The sequence below is a fragment of the Pelophylax lessonae genome, assembly GCF_965119305.1.
Source record: "Pelophylax lessonae genome assembly, chromosome: 6".
In the NCBI taxonomy this organism is placed as follows: Eukaryota; Metazoa; Chordata; class Amphibia; order Anura; family Ranidae; genus Pelophylax; species Pelophylax lessonae.
Window position 1 is genome coordinate 174801994 of NC_138773.1, and position 16708 is coordinate 174818701.

General features: G+C 43.3%; 1 protein-coding gene across 1 annotated transcript in view; it reads left to right on the top strand.

The window, feature by feature from the left end:
• The window catches only part of SLC29A4 (solute carrier family 29 member 4), an 88421-nt gene that overhangs the window by 16077 nt on the left and 55636 nt on the right, over positions 1-16708 (top strand). The window contains exons 6-7 of the mRNA XM_082260902.1: positions 5928-6181; positions 9836-9959. Coding sequence (XP_082117028.1) covers positions 5928-6181; positions 9836-9959 — 378 coding nt within the window. The remainder of the gene's footprint in view (positions 1-5927; positions 6182-9835; positions 9960-16708) is intronic.

The following is a 16708-nucleotide window of genomic DNA, read 5'->3' on the forward strand; positions in this document are numbered from 1 at the left end:
ATGAGCGTACTTCAAATCAAAGCCCGCCCAACGCCTAGGATCTGCCAATTTATATAGGTCTCGCAATCCCGGATTATACCACAGAGGGGCGTTGGGGGATTCATTAAAAGAGGAGCCTCCCACCCTAGCATTACACATATGAGTAATCCTACATGCCATCCGAATAATCCCAGCTCCCTCCCTCCGATACGGGCCTTTCCTATATAAGGAGTTCAGGAGTGCTTCATAGGATCCCATGACCGCCGCCGAGGCGGAAACCGCCGCATTAGGCAGGTCAGGGAAAAACCAGGCGTGCACATGCGTCAGTTGGGCCGCTAAGTAATAGGATTGGAGGTCCGGAGCCGCCAAACCCCCAGCGTGCGCAGGGAGTTTTAGCGTGCTAAGGGAAATCCTCGCCGGCTTCGCCCCCCACATGAACGACAGCAACAGGGATTCAATACTAACAAATAAGCGTTTGGGCAGATACACCGGGGCCTGCCAGAACAAGTAAAGAAAACGGGGTAGATATATCATTTTTTAAATATATTAATTCTGCCCAGCAAATTGAGTGGCAGCTTGCCCCAGGTGGACAGAGTCTGCTTCAACCGCTGGACCATCGGGGCAATATTATTGTCGGCAAACTTCGTAATAGGCTGCTGGATGACCACTCCCAGGTATTTAAATTTAGTCACCGCCTGCAGCCTACGAGGAAGAACCAGGGTAGGAGCACTAAGAGGGTCAAAGGGGAAGGCCACCGATTTGTCCCAGTTCACTCTAAACCCGGAGAACCTCCCGAAAGATTCAATCACCTCTAAGGCTGCATCCAAGGATGCCTGATGATCCGCTAAATAAAGAAGCATATCATCCGCATACAAGGACGTTTTTTCCTCCAGGTCCCCCACTCGGCATCCCCGGATCCTAGCATCTCGTCTAAGCAAGGCAGCCAATGGTTCTATCGCCAGGGCAAACAGCAGGGGGGACAAAGGGCACCCCTGCCGCGTGCCCCGGCAGATAGGAAACTGATCAGTAATCTTATTATTAACCCGAATGCGAGCCACAGGGGTGTCATAAAGGAGCTTAACCCATTTAATAAAGTTCGGCCCAAATCCCAACCTGCCCAGCACAGCAAACAGATAGGGCCACTCTACCGAATCAAATGCTTTATGAGCATCTAGCGACACAATAAGTCTAGTATCCACTTCAGTAGTCGGCATCTGGAGATTCGTAAAAAGACGTCGTAGATTTGTGGCCGTAGAGCGCCCGGGAATGAACCCAGTTTGATCAGAATGAACAATAGTAGAGATAACGGTGTTCACTCTACGGGACAAAACCTTCGCCAGAATCTTGATGTCAACATTGATTAAGGATATGGGGCGATATGAATCACAATAAGTAGGGTCCTTATTTGGTTTAGGAATTAACACGATCAGCGCTTCCCGAAGGGAGGCTGGAAGCACACCACTCTCAAAGGCTTCGGCATATACCGCAGACAAACGTGGGATCAATGCCTCCGAGTAAGCCCTGTACCACTCGATCGGAAAGCCGTCCAATCCCGGCGTTTTATTAGCCGCAAAAGAGGAGACTGCCTCCGCAATCTCCGCGCGAGTAATAGGTCCCTCAAGAGACAGGCTCTCCTCCGCCTCCAGCGAGACCACCGGGATGTCCTGCAAATAAGATGCCAATTCCTCCCGAGAGTAGGTGGCTCCAGAGGAGTATAGAGAACGAAAAAAATCCAAAAAGGCCCCCGCGATCTCCGGTCCCTCCGTGCACAAACGGTGTTGGCCATCATACACAGCAGAGATGGCCGTAGCCGGTTGCTCAGAGCGAGAGAGATATGCCAATATTTTGCCATTCTTATCACCATATTCAAATACCCTTTGTTTCTGGTAGAGCAATTGTTTCTGGGTCTTCTCCAGTAATACAAGGTCCAGTTGTTGGGCACTGTCCCTCCACAAGGCATAGTTAGCGGAAGTGGGATTCCGGATGTATTCCACCTCAGCAGCCGATGCCTCCGACTGCAGAGATTCAACTCTCCACTCTCTATCCTCCCTGAGCTGCTTGATCACGCTGGCCACTGTACTCCGCATGGTAGCCTTGAAGGCATCCCACACAATAGCCCCAGAGGCAGTGTCCTGATTGACCAGCCAGAAATGGGCCATCTCCTTAGCCGTGATGTTAAAGAAAATTTCCTCATTGAGCCACTGAGGGCTCAGGCGCCACAGGTTGTATCCGACCGATGAGGAAAGGCTAAGCTTAACCAGCATAGGAGAATGGTCCGATATGGCTCTTGGTAAATAGGAGACAGACAGTATTCTCGAAAGCAAATCTGGAGAGACAAGGCACAAATCAATCCGAGAGAGTGTTTTATAGGAGGCAGAGTAGCAGGAGAACTCCCTTCCCGTCGGATTCCTCCACCTCCAGCAATCCACCAAACGGTATTTCTCCATTGAGGCCGCTAGAGGAGAGGAAGCCGACCCATCCCCCGGACATCTGTCCATATCGGGCGACACCACGGTGTTGAAATCCCCCGCAATCAGGAGAGGGCCCTCCGCCACCTGCAGCAGCTGTGCCATCACCTTGTCCCAAAAGGCCAAAGTGAATGGAGGTGGAATATAAAGAGATAAAAATGTATAAACCGCATTATCAATTTGAAGCAGAACAATGACATATCGCCCATAGACATCTGTAACAACATGTTTCACCGAGCATTTAAGAGTTCTTGTAACTAAAACAGATACCCCCCTAGCATGACTAGAGAACATAGAATGAAAACCATGCACCACAAACGCCCTCTTCAGGGCCAGAACTTTGGACCCAGTCAAGTGCGTCTCTTGGAGGAATATCACCTGTGGTTTGTATTTGTTAACATAATTAAACACCAAGGCCCTCTTCACTTTGTCGTTTAGGCCCCTGACATTCCAGGACAGTACAGTTAGTGTGTCCGTAGCCATAGTATCAGAAAAAATGTCCGCGGCCCGATGAGCAGAAACATCATTCCCAGGGGAAGCGGTCCATGCCAGGACCGGTCAGCAGGGGGCAGCACAGCAGCCTGAGTCATAGACAGTACCATACAGAGATCAGAAAACAGAGAAATAATTTGTGAAGGTATTAAAACAGTCCCCGAACAAAAAACAAAACCCCCCACCCTGCCCGCAGCCCCAACTTGCCCGAGCTTGAACCCTGAACAAAACCAAGTCATTAAAGAAGGGTGAAAAACAGGTAGAAGGGGTGTTCCTAGAGAGCTACCGAGCATTCGAGCCCGAGCATTGTGTCCATCCGAGGCAAAAGATCAAGAGAAAGACACATCCAAGTTAGAAAGCCCCCAAATCCCCTCAGAGATGCAATGGCACCACAGATCAGCGGAATCCAGGGAGAGGGCCCAGTCAAAGAGCAACAGAACAATAAAGGTGTAACTAACAGTCTCCCAGTCCCTCATCCTCTGCCCAGAGAGTCTAGCCATTGATCAGCCTCCGCAGGATCCAAAAAGAATTGCGTCTTGCCCTTAGCCACCACACGCAATTTAGCAGGATACAACATACTGTAGGGAAATTGACGCTCCCGGAGCCTCTTTTTAACATGGGCAAACGCGGCCCTCTGCCTTTGAGTGGCCGCTGAGAAATCTGGAAAGATAGTAACTATGGCATTATCAAAGCGTAGATCCTGGGAATCCCTGGCCTTTCGCAGGGCTGCATCTCTATCCCTGTAATGGAGAATCCGAGCAAGCAAAGGCCTGGGCCTGGCACCCGGTGCGGGGGCCCTGAATGGGACCCTATGTGCCCTCTCCACAGCAAAGAGCGGGGAGAACGTATCAGGTCCCAGAGTCTGCTTCAGCCATGATTCCACAAATGTTTCCGGATTCTTGCCCTCTGCGCCCTCCGGGAATCCCAAAAACCGGAGATTATTGCGGCGGAGACGGTCCTCCATGTCCCCCAACTTTGCCACCTGAGCCTTCTGTTCCGCCTGAATATCACGCAGGGCCGCAGGAATAGGAAAGACATCATCCTCTACTGCACTAAGGCGCTGTTCAGCGGTAGTGACCCTCTGTCTGATCTTCTGGACATCGTCCTTAAGCAGAGAAAAGTCTACTCTAAGGGCATCAATGTGCGAGGCCAGGGATGTGTGGCAGGTCTTAATGGCCTCCATGATTTGGGATAGCGTGGGCTCCGTTACCTGAGAGGGAGGATGTACTTCATGTTCCACCCCGGGTCGAGCCTCCGGTGACAGCACCGGCCATTCTGCACTGTCCCCCAGCCAGGATGACTGTGATGCAGCTTCGAGCGCACTGTGTGGAGGAGACGGACGGGCGCCATCTTGGATCTGCCTCGAGGGACCCGGCTCCCGAACGGGAGAAGCCGGCCGGTCCCTACCATACTTGACCATCGCTGGAGGATGCCAGAGGAGGTAAGGAGACTCCGAGGGCAGTGTGGAGGTAAATCAGGCCTCGGATGGATCAGGATTCTATGTCGGATTAATGGTCGGCAGCGGAGCTAGGAAAGAACGCTCCTCACATCCCGGAAGTCGGCCACGCCCCCCAAGCTTGTACTTTTCATTCTTCAGACATGATAAATACCAGTGAGACATGGTGAGATTGTATTTCTATAGACAAAAGTGAGATCACACAGAAAAATATACAAAGATTTGTAGCTTAATAGTAGTATGCCAGTTAGACCTATTGGAAATATTTCTGCTGACACAGTAGAAGTAACTGGCATTTTTTTATTTCAGGTATTTATATAGCGCCAATAATTTATGCAGCGTTTTACATACTTCACATCAGTCCCTGCCCTCAAGGAGCTTGCAATCTAAGGTCCATAACTCACATATAGTAGGGTCAGTTTAGACAGAAGTATAAGCTGCTACCATCATGTCTTTGGAATCTGGGAGGAATCCGCAGCAGGCACAAGGAGAACATGCAAACTCCAGGCAACTAGTGCAGTGGTTGGGAATCGACCGATGGCCCTAGTGCTGCCAGACAAAACGGATAACCTCTTAGCCACTGTGCTGCCCATGGTAGCTGGCTTATAGAAGGAAGAGAAAATTACTCCAGCCTGGATACAAATGTTTTCTGACCACAACCACGTGTGGGTGAAAGGGTCAGTGCAACTTACACAAAAGCTCAATGTGACAGCTTAACATTTCAAACACCATTACTAACATGTTTCTAGACTCCTTCTCTTTCTCAGAGTGGCAGCGCCGTCTGACATACCAGTATTCCTCCACATATCACTAAGTATGGGGAGCCATCAGTGCTGATGGAGCTTTAGGCTTGGTCTGTCCTGGCTCTTTTAGGAGTGTGCAGGGCAGGATTTGCTTAACAAAGGAAAGCTATACACTGCTCAAGGTAATGGGAAGCTTGATGACCAACAGTGGTGCTCGACCCGGCTCGCCTCCGTGGACAGTCAGTAATGAAAAGAAATGGCTGCACTCAGATGTGGTCAAAATCCAGGTTTATTGGACATCCCAATGTGGCAAAAAAGTGGCAAGGTAGACGCGTTTCACACACTAATATGTGTGCTTAATCACTTTTTTGTCACATTGGGATATCCAATAAACCTGGATTTTGACCACATCTGAGTGCAGCCATTTCTTTTCAGGATTTGCTTAACACTGGGACAAATCCTGGTGAGTGCACCCTTGCTTGTGTAGTTTGTATTCAGTTTCACTGCCTAATACATTCAAAATCTGTGAGATTTGAAATAGGCAGAGGGAGAGCTTTTCCTGCAAATATGCTTAGGCAAAAGAGACACCCTTACCTCACCTCCAGTTGTGAAGAGTTCAGAAGCAAAATACATACTTTCATGCTTTTTACAGATACCCACAATGGTCAGTGCTAGTATAAAGATGAGCAAAATGGACATTTCTACTGTTTCAAAATATATATTTACTGTTGTTGTAGATTGTCTACACTCTTCAACTAAGGATAACAGATATTTCATTTCTTATTACAGGTACTGCAGGAGTTATCATCTCACTCAGCCGGATCTTCACCAAGCTGCTGTTACCAGATGAAAAAGAGAGCACCATCATCTTTTTTTTAATTTCGATTGCACTGGAGCTTATCTGCTTTGTTTTGCATGTTCTCGTGAGAAGAACAAGATTTGTTCAATATTATACAAATAAAAGCTTAGCTAAAAACATGTTGAAGAACCCAACGGAACCAAGTTTTCGTTACCAAGTGCACCAAAATACCTATGTAGAAGAGGTAAGTGTTTGCATTTATATGTACAGAAATAACATCAAAAACAGTGTAGTTCTGAGGGTACCTAAACATTTGAGATTTTATCTCTTTTATAATAATCCAGAGAAAATATGCATAAACTATCATATCTAATAGGAAAATGGTTTATAAATAAGTACACATTTTTTGGCAGGTCTGTAAGTGGCTAACCACTATATTTTAAATGAATGGACACAAGCATTGTGATCTACTAAACCTTATCATGGAATGGACACAAGCATTGTGATCTACTAAACCTTATCATGGAATGGACACAAGCATTGTGATCTACTAAACCTTATCATGGGGCTAAAAGTTCTGATCAGCAGACCTGACTGTGACTTAAGTGGGGTACTAAGCACTATGGTGTTTAATGAACCAATTGTTCCTGCTCACGGATTACCTTTATCCAAATCCTAAAGACTGTGAGTTCCAGCACAAATTTCTTTATGTAAATATACCATCTCCACTGCTAAATTTACATAGGTACATAGTTGGTAAGGTTGACAAAAGACACAAGTCCATCCAGTTCAACCTGTGGTGTGTGAGTGTGCTTGTGTTTATGTCAATAGTACCTTTTATATCCCTGTATGTTGTGATTGTAAAGGTGCCCATCTAACATTTTCTTTTAAACTATTGATGCTCCCTGTGGATACTACTGCTTGTGGAAGAGAACTCCACATCCTTACTGCTCTTACAGTAAATAACTGTCTACACAGTTTAACCACTTTGAGACCGGAAGATTTTGCTGCTTAATGACCAGGCCCTATTTTGCGATTCGGCACTGCGTGAATTAACGGACAATTGCGCAGTCGTACGATGCTGTACCCAAACAAAATTGACATCCTTTTTTTTCCCCCACAAATAGAGCTTTCTTTTGGTGGTATTTGATCACCTCTGCGATTTTAATTTTTTGCGATATAAACTAAATTTTTCTCATTCTGCTATATATAACATTTCCCAACAAAAAATATGTAAAAATCAAAATTATTTAACATTTTAGGCCAATTTGTTTTCTGCTACATATTTTTGGTAAAAAAAATCGCAATAAGCGTATTTTGATCGGTTTGCGCAAAAGTTATTGCGTTTACTAACTACAGGAAATATTTATGTCATTTTTATTGTTTTTTTTTTTTTTTTTTTGCGGGACTGCGAAAGACAGATCTGACCCCTAACTGACATTTTTGACACTTTTGGGGAGACCAGTGACATTACTACAGTAATCCGTGCTAAAAATATGCACTGTTACTGTAATAATGACACTGGCAGGGAAGGGGTCAACCCTGTGGGTGATTAAGGGGTTAAATGTAAGCCTAGGGGAGTGATTATAACTGTGAGGGGGTTGGGCTTGTGAGATGACCATAGAGACATGCGATCCTATACAGCAGGATCGCATGGTCTCTGTGATCATCTCAGGGAGAAGGACGGATGGCTGTGTTTACATCAGCTGTCCATCCTTTTCTGTCAGTGGGGAGAGATCGCGAGTGGCCGGCGGCCATCTGAGCCGCCTGACACTCGCGACAGCTTCCCTGCTGACGAGCGCACTCGCCCCCTAGCTCCTCCCAGGCGAGCGCCGTACATGCACGGGACTTTGCCTGGGAGAGCTAGCCTACCGCAGTACATCTGCGGCGGCTGGACGTAAAGTGGTTAAGGGTAAACCGCCTAACTTCCAGTTCTAGTGAGTGGCCATGTGTCTTTTTAAAACCCTTTCACTGAAACGTTTTTTTCCCTAAGCTAGGGTCTCCAGTACGGTATTTGTACCTTGCTCATGTGTCCATTTACATGGGATGAATCCCACTGGGTTCTGACAGTACATGGCTATTCAACGTCAGTGTGCTAGTATGATGGTATTTGGCAAGTGATGATGGCATTTTCACAAAACATTTCTGTCTTTAGAGATTCATATTTGCAAATATTGACTTCTAAAATAAGAAACTCTGTTTTTGTCTATGGAAAATCCAGGCTTTTGTTACAAAGAGTGGGAGAAATGTCTTGTGACTAGAAATCCTTTGCTAATAGTTACCGAATGATACATTTATTGGGAAAGTGTGAAAGCAATAATAATTATTGGTCCAATGCCTGGTATACCTATACTGACTTGTAGGCAAAGGGTTATAGGGGTTGCTGGCAACATCAACCAGTCACATGGCAGGTGTGGGAAACAGTTCCAGGTTACTTTTCATTTTAAATTCTAGACTTTTTTCTCTACAGTAATGTTCAAATGCTACAAGAAGTACCCCCTTTTACACAAGGTCCAAACAACGAGTTGCCACGCACTGGTCAATACCTCCCCCCTGCAGTTGTGGTTCTCACTTGATCATATGCTTCCACCCTGCACTCTCTTTCACCCATCCAGTCGGAATTATACTTGTATGTTGAAAAAGAATAGCGCACACATGCAAAAGAAATTACTACCAAATTTGAAGACAATCCATAAATAAAAATGGGGATTTGGTCCCACCATATGGCCATATAGTGCTCAAGCCCACCACTACGTCAAAGTACCCCATTATCAGTGGGTCCTACACTATCCATGAAAAAGAGATGAATCCAGCCTTTCTAACCCTTGGAGATAATACTCCTTGCTGGGAAAGATGTGCAAATGCACTACAGGGGACTCCTCCTATATCCACTTGATAGTGGACACTGATGGAGTACAGGTGTGTGTGGGGGGTGGGGTGGGTTGCTCAACCCCGGTAGTCTGGTCAGACCGAATACATAATAAACAAGCAAAAAATTTGGGGGAGCAAACCCATGTATTTCTAAAGCTGGTGCAGCTATGAACCAAAAGACATGTATGTTGAAAAAGAATAGTGCACACATGCAAAAGAAATTACTACCAAATTTGAAGACAAGCCATAAATAAAAATGGGGATTTGGTCCCACCAATTATACTTGTACTGTTGGGCACAGATCACTCCACCTGACGGTACTAACTACAGGTGTTCTTTCCGCACCAGACACTCCGCTACCGCTCTTTAAACGTTTTGTGATGAGAATGATGCAGCTTTTATGTATTTGATATAGTTTGGCACTAGCACTTTGATACAGTATTGTTTATTAGGAATAATGATGAGGATTTTTTGGGGTATGTAAATACACCAAGTACACACACATTGAGTAAGCAGCACTGGTACTTCACCATTTTTTATTATTTAAAGGCACCCCCTTTTATCAGCAGCAGCTTATTGTATATTTATATTTATATATTTATTATTTTTAAATCCTAAGCGCTGGCCCTATATATTCAATGATGATGCAGCTTGCCACAACCCACTCCCCACTTAAATAATTTGTGCAGGCTAAATAAATATAATAAGTATGTAGCACTGCTAATTTGTTACTATACAAGGTTGCATAAACAAGAGATGTGTACTGTAGATAACATATTATAGAAGGTAAACCTACTTTGTTTAAAATAAGCGACATAACATTTTCACTTAGTATTCACACATTTTTCCAATTGAATCCAATCAGAAAAATGTTTGAAACATGAGAAAACCTTAATAAATAGACCCTGAAGTGTAGAAGATCCTTATTTTTCACTCTTACAAACGTATTGTTTCAGTGATGATCTTCTACAAATGGTATGCAATATAAATAATATAACTAATATTTTAGTGCTTTACTGTATTTTAGGAGAGTAGAAGTGCTGCAGCTGAAAATAGCTTAGAGCTTCAGTCAGATGTATCAGCTAGAAAAACGTATGTCAGGTTTGATGTTCCAGTGCCCAAAGTAAAAAGCAGTTGGCCCAAGTTTAAAGGTAAGCAACAGCATACTTTATTTTTTATCAGATGTATAATGGTATTTTACCAGAAATGGTATTGATTATTTTTTATACATTAGTAAGATCGCACTAAATAGCTGATTAACACACCAGTTTAAGTTTTGCTCATTTGCAGACTGCTGCTGTAATTCGTATTGTTTACTAAGGTCTGTGATTGAAACTTCTAAGTACAAAGGAGGTTCTTAACAACCAGGTCCAGAAACCAGACAGCCTTTAGTGACAGTTACAGCAATAAATCAACAGTACGCTTAAAAAAAATAAAGTTTTTGTAGCATACTATTGGTTTATTGCCATTACGTTGAATAAAGTCTTTCTGATTTTTTGGCCTGGTTGTAAAGGATCTTTTTTTTTTTTTTTTTTCGAAATGATGTTGCAGTTGGACAAGGACTGGGTTCTAAAGCTGGTTCAGGGAGAAGGTGGGGGGGGGGGGGTCACCCATGTGGCAGCAGTTTGTTTTGTTTTTCTGTGATTAAATGCTTGTTGATATTGTCTGAAAATTACTATGTGTATAGCGGATATTAGAGGTTACTTCATACAATTCCATTCAATTTTTATAAATACATTGCATTTTATGCAGACCAACACATAATCAAGCATCTTCATGTCATTGTTATGTAAATATTTGAAACATTAGGCATTGGTAAAATGAAGGCACATAAACATGTTCTGCTTTTTTATTTATATATATTTTTTATGCATTATATTTCTGCTCCTCCCATGAATTAGTACAGTTTTTCAGCCTTCCTTTTGCTGTAGTAACATTGTTGTGGCAACCTACAGACCAGACTGCAAATGCCCTAATCTATACAAAAAAAGGGGGGATTTTTGGACTTTAAATGAAACGCAGTGGTGGATTGCCATGCGTCTCCATCCCTAATATGCAGAAAAATAAAAGAGGTTTTGGGACTTTGAATGAGAGGCAGGACAAAGCTGGCAGGGATATACATTAACATTTATTGGTGTACAAATTGGTAAAGACATAATATGTTACAGAATAAAATAACTCCGTAGACATAAGAGCTGATAAGTGGTACCCAAGTCCAGGTTAATAAAAACCAACATAAAAACATTCCATGGAGTATACAAGTAGTAGACACTTAAGCCTCGTACACACGCAATGAATTTCCGCCGACCGGTCGTCCGTCTTTTGTCCAGAGTGGTGTCTGTTGGTTGGAATGTGCTCTAGACTGCACACAAATTTTCCCACAGGACAGAATTCTACTTCAGAAGTGATGTCCTGTGTTGGATTGCTTTCTTTGTGTTCTTTCATCTCTGAACATGCCTAGTCTTGCTCATAAGATTTTTCCCCATCGAAATCTGTACTAATGAGACGAAAATTGGACGTGTTTTGACGGTCAACTAAAATGATATAGCCTGCATACCAGGATTTTTTCGGTCGAAAAGTCGGAGTCGGTTGTTGGAAGCACCATACTAACAACCCGAAAATCGGCAGGTCGGTCGTCGGACGAAATATCCTGGCCGAATTTCTACTCGTGTGTACGGGGCTTTAGTATTGAAGTCCTAGCATCTATAAGCTCGACCCGTATCATGGACCAAAAATCGCCACTTCATCTGGAGAAAAAAAGTGATGCACATCTGCAAAGAATATAAAAATATGTGTAGGAAAATACCAACATGGAAAGGGGAGGGCAGGGGGGGGACACATACCAACCAAAATCCCACACTTATAAACAGCTTGGGTTGTATTTGGCAATGCTCTTTAGTTTTCCACTCACTCATCTGTCATCACTCACCATACTCTTGGTCACATCTCTTCCAATGTCTGGTATATACATATACACTCTTTATATATTTTTTTTGACAGATACTCTTGTATGCTGCAATAGCAAAGACTCTTCTCATCTCATTACCTCTTACACTCACCCCACCTGTCCGCCACACCTGCCTGACCTGTGCTCCCCCAGCTCCCGGTAGGGATACCTGCGTTTTCAGCCTTACCTCCAATGCCATATACAATCCGAGCTTTTTGTAAGTGTGGGAGTTTTGGTTGGTCTGTGTCCCCCCCTCCCCTCTCCATGTTAGTATTTTCCCACACATATTTTTATACTCTTTGCAGATGTGCATCACTTTTTTTCTCCTGATGAAGTGGCGACTTTTGGTCCACGATACGCGCCGAGTTTACTGATGCTATGACTTCAGTACGAAGTGTCTACTACTTGTATACTCCATGGAATGTTTATATGTTGGTTTTTATTAACCTGGACTTGGGTACCACTTACCAGTTCTTATGTCTACTAAGTTATTTTATTCTGTAACATAATATGTCTTTACCAATTTGTACACCAATAAATGTTAATGTATATCCCTGCCAGCTTTGCTCTACTTCTCATTCAAAGTCCCAAACCCTCTTTTATTCAATTCCCTAATATAACGTTTGAAGTAAAGAAAGCCACTCGTAAACTATCTCCTTAAATGCTTATTTAATTTAACCAAATGCCTATTTGAAAAGTTATAGTTCTTTGTGGTCTGAGGCTCTCCTTTTCATAAACAAATTTAGACTGTCTTCGGGGAACTTGGTACACGTGTGTTGTGTTTCAACTGTAGGTGTGTGGATGTGTACAGTACACCCCTCACATTTTTGTAAATATTTTATTACATCTTTTCATGTGACAACACTAAAGAAATTACACTTTGCTACAATGTAAAGTAGTGAGTGTACACCTTGTATAACAGTGTAAATTTGCTGTCCCCTCATAATAAATCACACAGCCATTATTGTCTAAACCGCTGGCAACAAAAGTGAGTACACCCCTAGGTGATAATGTCCAAATTGGGCCCAATTAGCCATTCCCAGTGTAATGTGACTCGTTAGTTACAAGGTGTCAGGTGTGAATGGGGAGCAGGTGTGTTAAATTTGGTGTTAACGCTCTCACTCTCTCATACTGGTCACTGGAAGTTCAACATGGCACATGGCACTTCATGGCAAAGAACTCTCTGAGGATCTGAAAAAAAGAATTGTTGCTCTACATAAAGATGGCATAGGCTATAGGAAGTTTGCCAAGACCCTGAAACTGAGCTGCAGCACTGTGGCCAAGACCATACAGCGGTTTAACAGGACAGGTTCCACTCAGAACAGGCCTCGCCATGGTCGACCAAAGAAGTTGAGTGCATGTGCTCAGCGTCATATCCAGAGGTTGTCTTTAGGAAATAGACGTAGGAGTGCTGCCAGCATTGCTACAGAGGTTGAAGGGGTGGGGGGTCAGCCTGTCAGTGCTCAGACCATACGCCGCACACTGCATCAAATTTGTCTGCATGGCTGTCGTCCAAGAAGGAAGCCCCTTATAAAGATGATGCACAAGAAAGCCTGCAAACAGCTTGCTGAAGACAAGCAGACTAAGGAAATGGATTAATGGAACCATGTCCTGTGGTCTGATGAGACCAAGATAAACTTATTTGTTTCAGATGGTGTCAAGCGTGTGTGGAGGCAGCCAGGTGAGGAGTACAAAGACAAGTGTGTCTTGCCTACAGTCAAGCATGGTGGTGGGAGTGTCATGGCCTGGGGCTGCATGAGTGCTGCCGGCACTGGGGTGCTACAGTTCATTGAGGGAAACATGAATGCCAACATGTACCTTGACATACTGAAGCAGAGCATGATCCCCTCTCTTCTGGGATTGGGCAGCAGGGCAGTATTACAACATAATGACACCACAAACACACCTCCAAGATGACTACTGTCTTGCTAAAGAAGCTGAGGGTAAATGTGATGGACTGGCCAAGCATGTCTTCAGACCTAAACCATATTGAGCTTCTATGTGGCATCCTCAAATGGAAGGTGGAGGAGCGCAAGGTCTCTAACATCAACCAGCTCCGTGATGTCATCATGGAGGAGTGGAAGAGGACTCCAGTGGCAACCTCTAAAGCTCTGCTTAACTCCATGCCCAAGAGGGTTAAGGCAGTGCTGGAAAATAATGGTGGCCACACAAAATATTGACACTTTGGGCCAAATTTGGACATTTTCACTTTGGGGTGTACTCACTTTAGTTGCCAGCGGTTTAGACATTAATGGCTGTGTGTTGAGTTATTTTGAGGGAACAGCAAATTTACACTGTTATGCAAGCTGTACACTCACAACTTTACATTTTAGCAAAGTGTAATTTCTTCAGTGTTGTCACATGAAAAGATATAATAAAATATTTACAAAAATGTGAGGGATGTACTCATGAACTTTAATGGCATCCCAGCCTTAGTCCGTAGGGTTCAATATTGAGTTGGCCCACCCTTTGCTGCTATAACAGCTTCAACTCTTCTGGGAAGGCTGTCCACAGGTTTAGGAGTGTGTCTATGGGAATGTTTGACCATTCTTCCAGAAGCGCATTTGTAAAATCAGGCACCGATGTTGGAGGGAAGACCTGGATCAATTCCTCCCGAAGATGTTTTATCGGGTTGAGGTCAGAACTCTGTGCAGACCAGTCAAGTTCCTCCACCCCAAACTCGCTCATCCTTGTCTCAAGCCAAAGCCATGGATGCTGGAGCTAAAACTGGAATGTGTTTTAAAAGCAACCTTGCTTCTTCTTTAGCCTGAAGAAGAAGCCAAATTCCTTGGAAACACATTCCAGTTCCAGCTGCAGCATTTTCCCACTACATAAGGTGACTTCTTACCCTGTGTTCCATCCATGGCTTTGGCTTTCCAGTGACAGCGGTTCCCTGCTTCCAATCCACCTCCACTCCCTTGCAAGTGGCCAAGGCCAGGCATCTTGGTTGCGTATCTGATCTCTGTGCCAGAGGCTACCTGACTGTCATTCTGAGCTCTATTTTTATCTCTGTGAGTGCTTTTTTCTATATTTTCTAATAAAATTACACTTTACATGCTACAATATGGTTATTGCGCATTTCTCCCCCTCCCAACAGCCTCTGTATACTGACACTGTTGGATAGGGTAGCAAGGGTCATTTTAAACTTTAGTTGTAAAATTTACAAATATTCAATAGATTCTAAGCTATGAATTTGTAGATTTACGGATCAACACTGCTTTTCTAAATCCTTTATAAAGTCAAGATTGTTTTATTCTAATGCATTTTTTGACAGAGAAGCTCACTGTACTGTTCATTTAAGCACACAAGCATTCAACCATGTTTAGTCTCTTTTGTTTTTCTGTTCTCATGAAATTGCATACTTCGTTTTATTTTCAGTGTTTTAGCCAACAAAATCCATAACAAGTTCGTTTCTAAAGATTAAAATCTTGCCAGCTACATGCTGATAGTTCTGAGGGCTTTTGAGTGTGTATAAACCCTCTGCAGCATTTTGTTAGAAATAATCACTGACCTCTGACATCTAGTACATATGAGCCCTACAAGTATACATTTTAGTCTTTATATTATGCACTTTCTTAAAAAGTCAGCTTCAGCATGTCTTCTGTAGATCTTTGATAAAAAAATAATCACTGTCTTTTAAATTCAGTGAAATATATTTGAATTCTACACAGCTACTCTTGTTAAATTGTGGTCCCCTTTCCCAAGATTGAAAAGCGGATCTCTCGTTCACAAGATTCAACCTAAAACGGAGAACCCAAGTGTCCAATAAGATTTAAAAATTAGTCACATGACTAAAAATAAAGACCCATATCCTTGTGAAAAAGCTGTGTTGCGCCTAATGTGTACTTAAATACCCAATCAATCAAGTCCTACATATCCTAACCACCAGTCAATATTTGTGGTAATCCAAATAACTTTAGTGTCATTTTAATAGACTCTGTGCAGGATTTTTGATCTTTTGTGGTCTAATATTCTTGCTTGATGACTCACTTTTTTATCCAGACATTGTGTGTCTGTCTTATGCATGGAGTCTATTATAGCAAGAGTTGCTCTCAGTCATAAATGCTTCTTGCTACACCCCTCATTTTATCAGGTTCACTGTAATTAGTATTAAGAAATAAACAGAGGGCGCACTGGCCTAGTGCATTATACTCAAGGTAAAAAACTTTATTGTATAAAAAATGATACTCACAAACATACGCTTGGCAAAGGCAATCACATCAAAGTAACTGCAATGTCCAAAGTATCACATCATAGATGTAACGTCCACAGTAATTGGCTAACGCGTTTCAAGGTCCTGCCTCTTCCTCAGAGCCCAAGTGTATGTTTGTGAGTATCATTTTTTATACATTAAAGTTTTTTACATTGAGGATAATGCACTAGGCCGGTGCACCCTTTGTTTATTTCTTGTGAGGGCAGCAAGGGGCATTTTATCCGGATTTGCCTGGATGAAGAGCCTAGAGTAGTATTATTACATAGTTACATAGTAGGTGAGGTTGAATAAAGACAATAGTCCATCCAGTTCAACCTGTGTAGGTGTGTGTGGCTGTAATCATCTCACATAGCCTTGAATGTTCTGATCCTTGAGATGTACGTCTAAGAGTCTTTTGAAAGCCACCATACTTCCCGCAGAAACCACCTCTTGTGGTAGAGAATTCCACAATCTTGTAGCCCTAACAGTAAAGAACCCCCCCACGTTGCCTGAGGTTAAAACATTTCTCCTCTAATCGCAATGTATGCCCTCGAGTCCTCATGCATTCCATTAGACTGAATAGCTTTTTTTCTAATCTTAGATCCCCATTGAGATATTTATAAATTGCTATCATGTCCCCCCTCAGGCGTCTCTTCTCCAGGGAGAATAAATCAAGCGATTGCAGACGCTCTTCATAATTAAGGTCCTCCAATCCCCTAATCAGTATAGTTGCCCTTCTCTGGACTCTCTCCAGCTCCAAC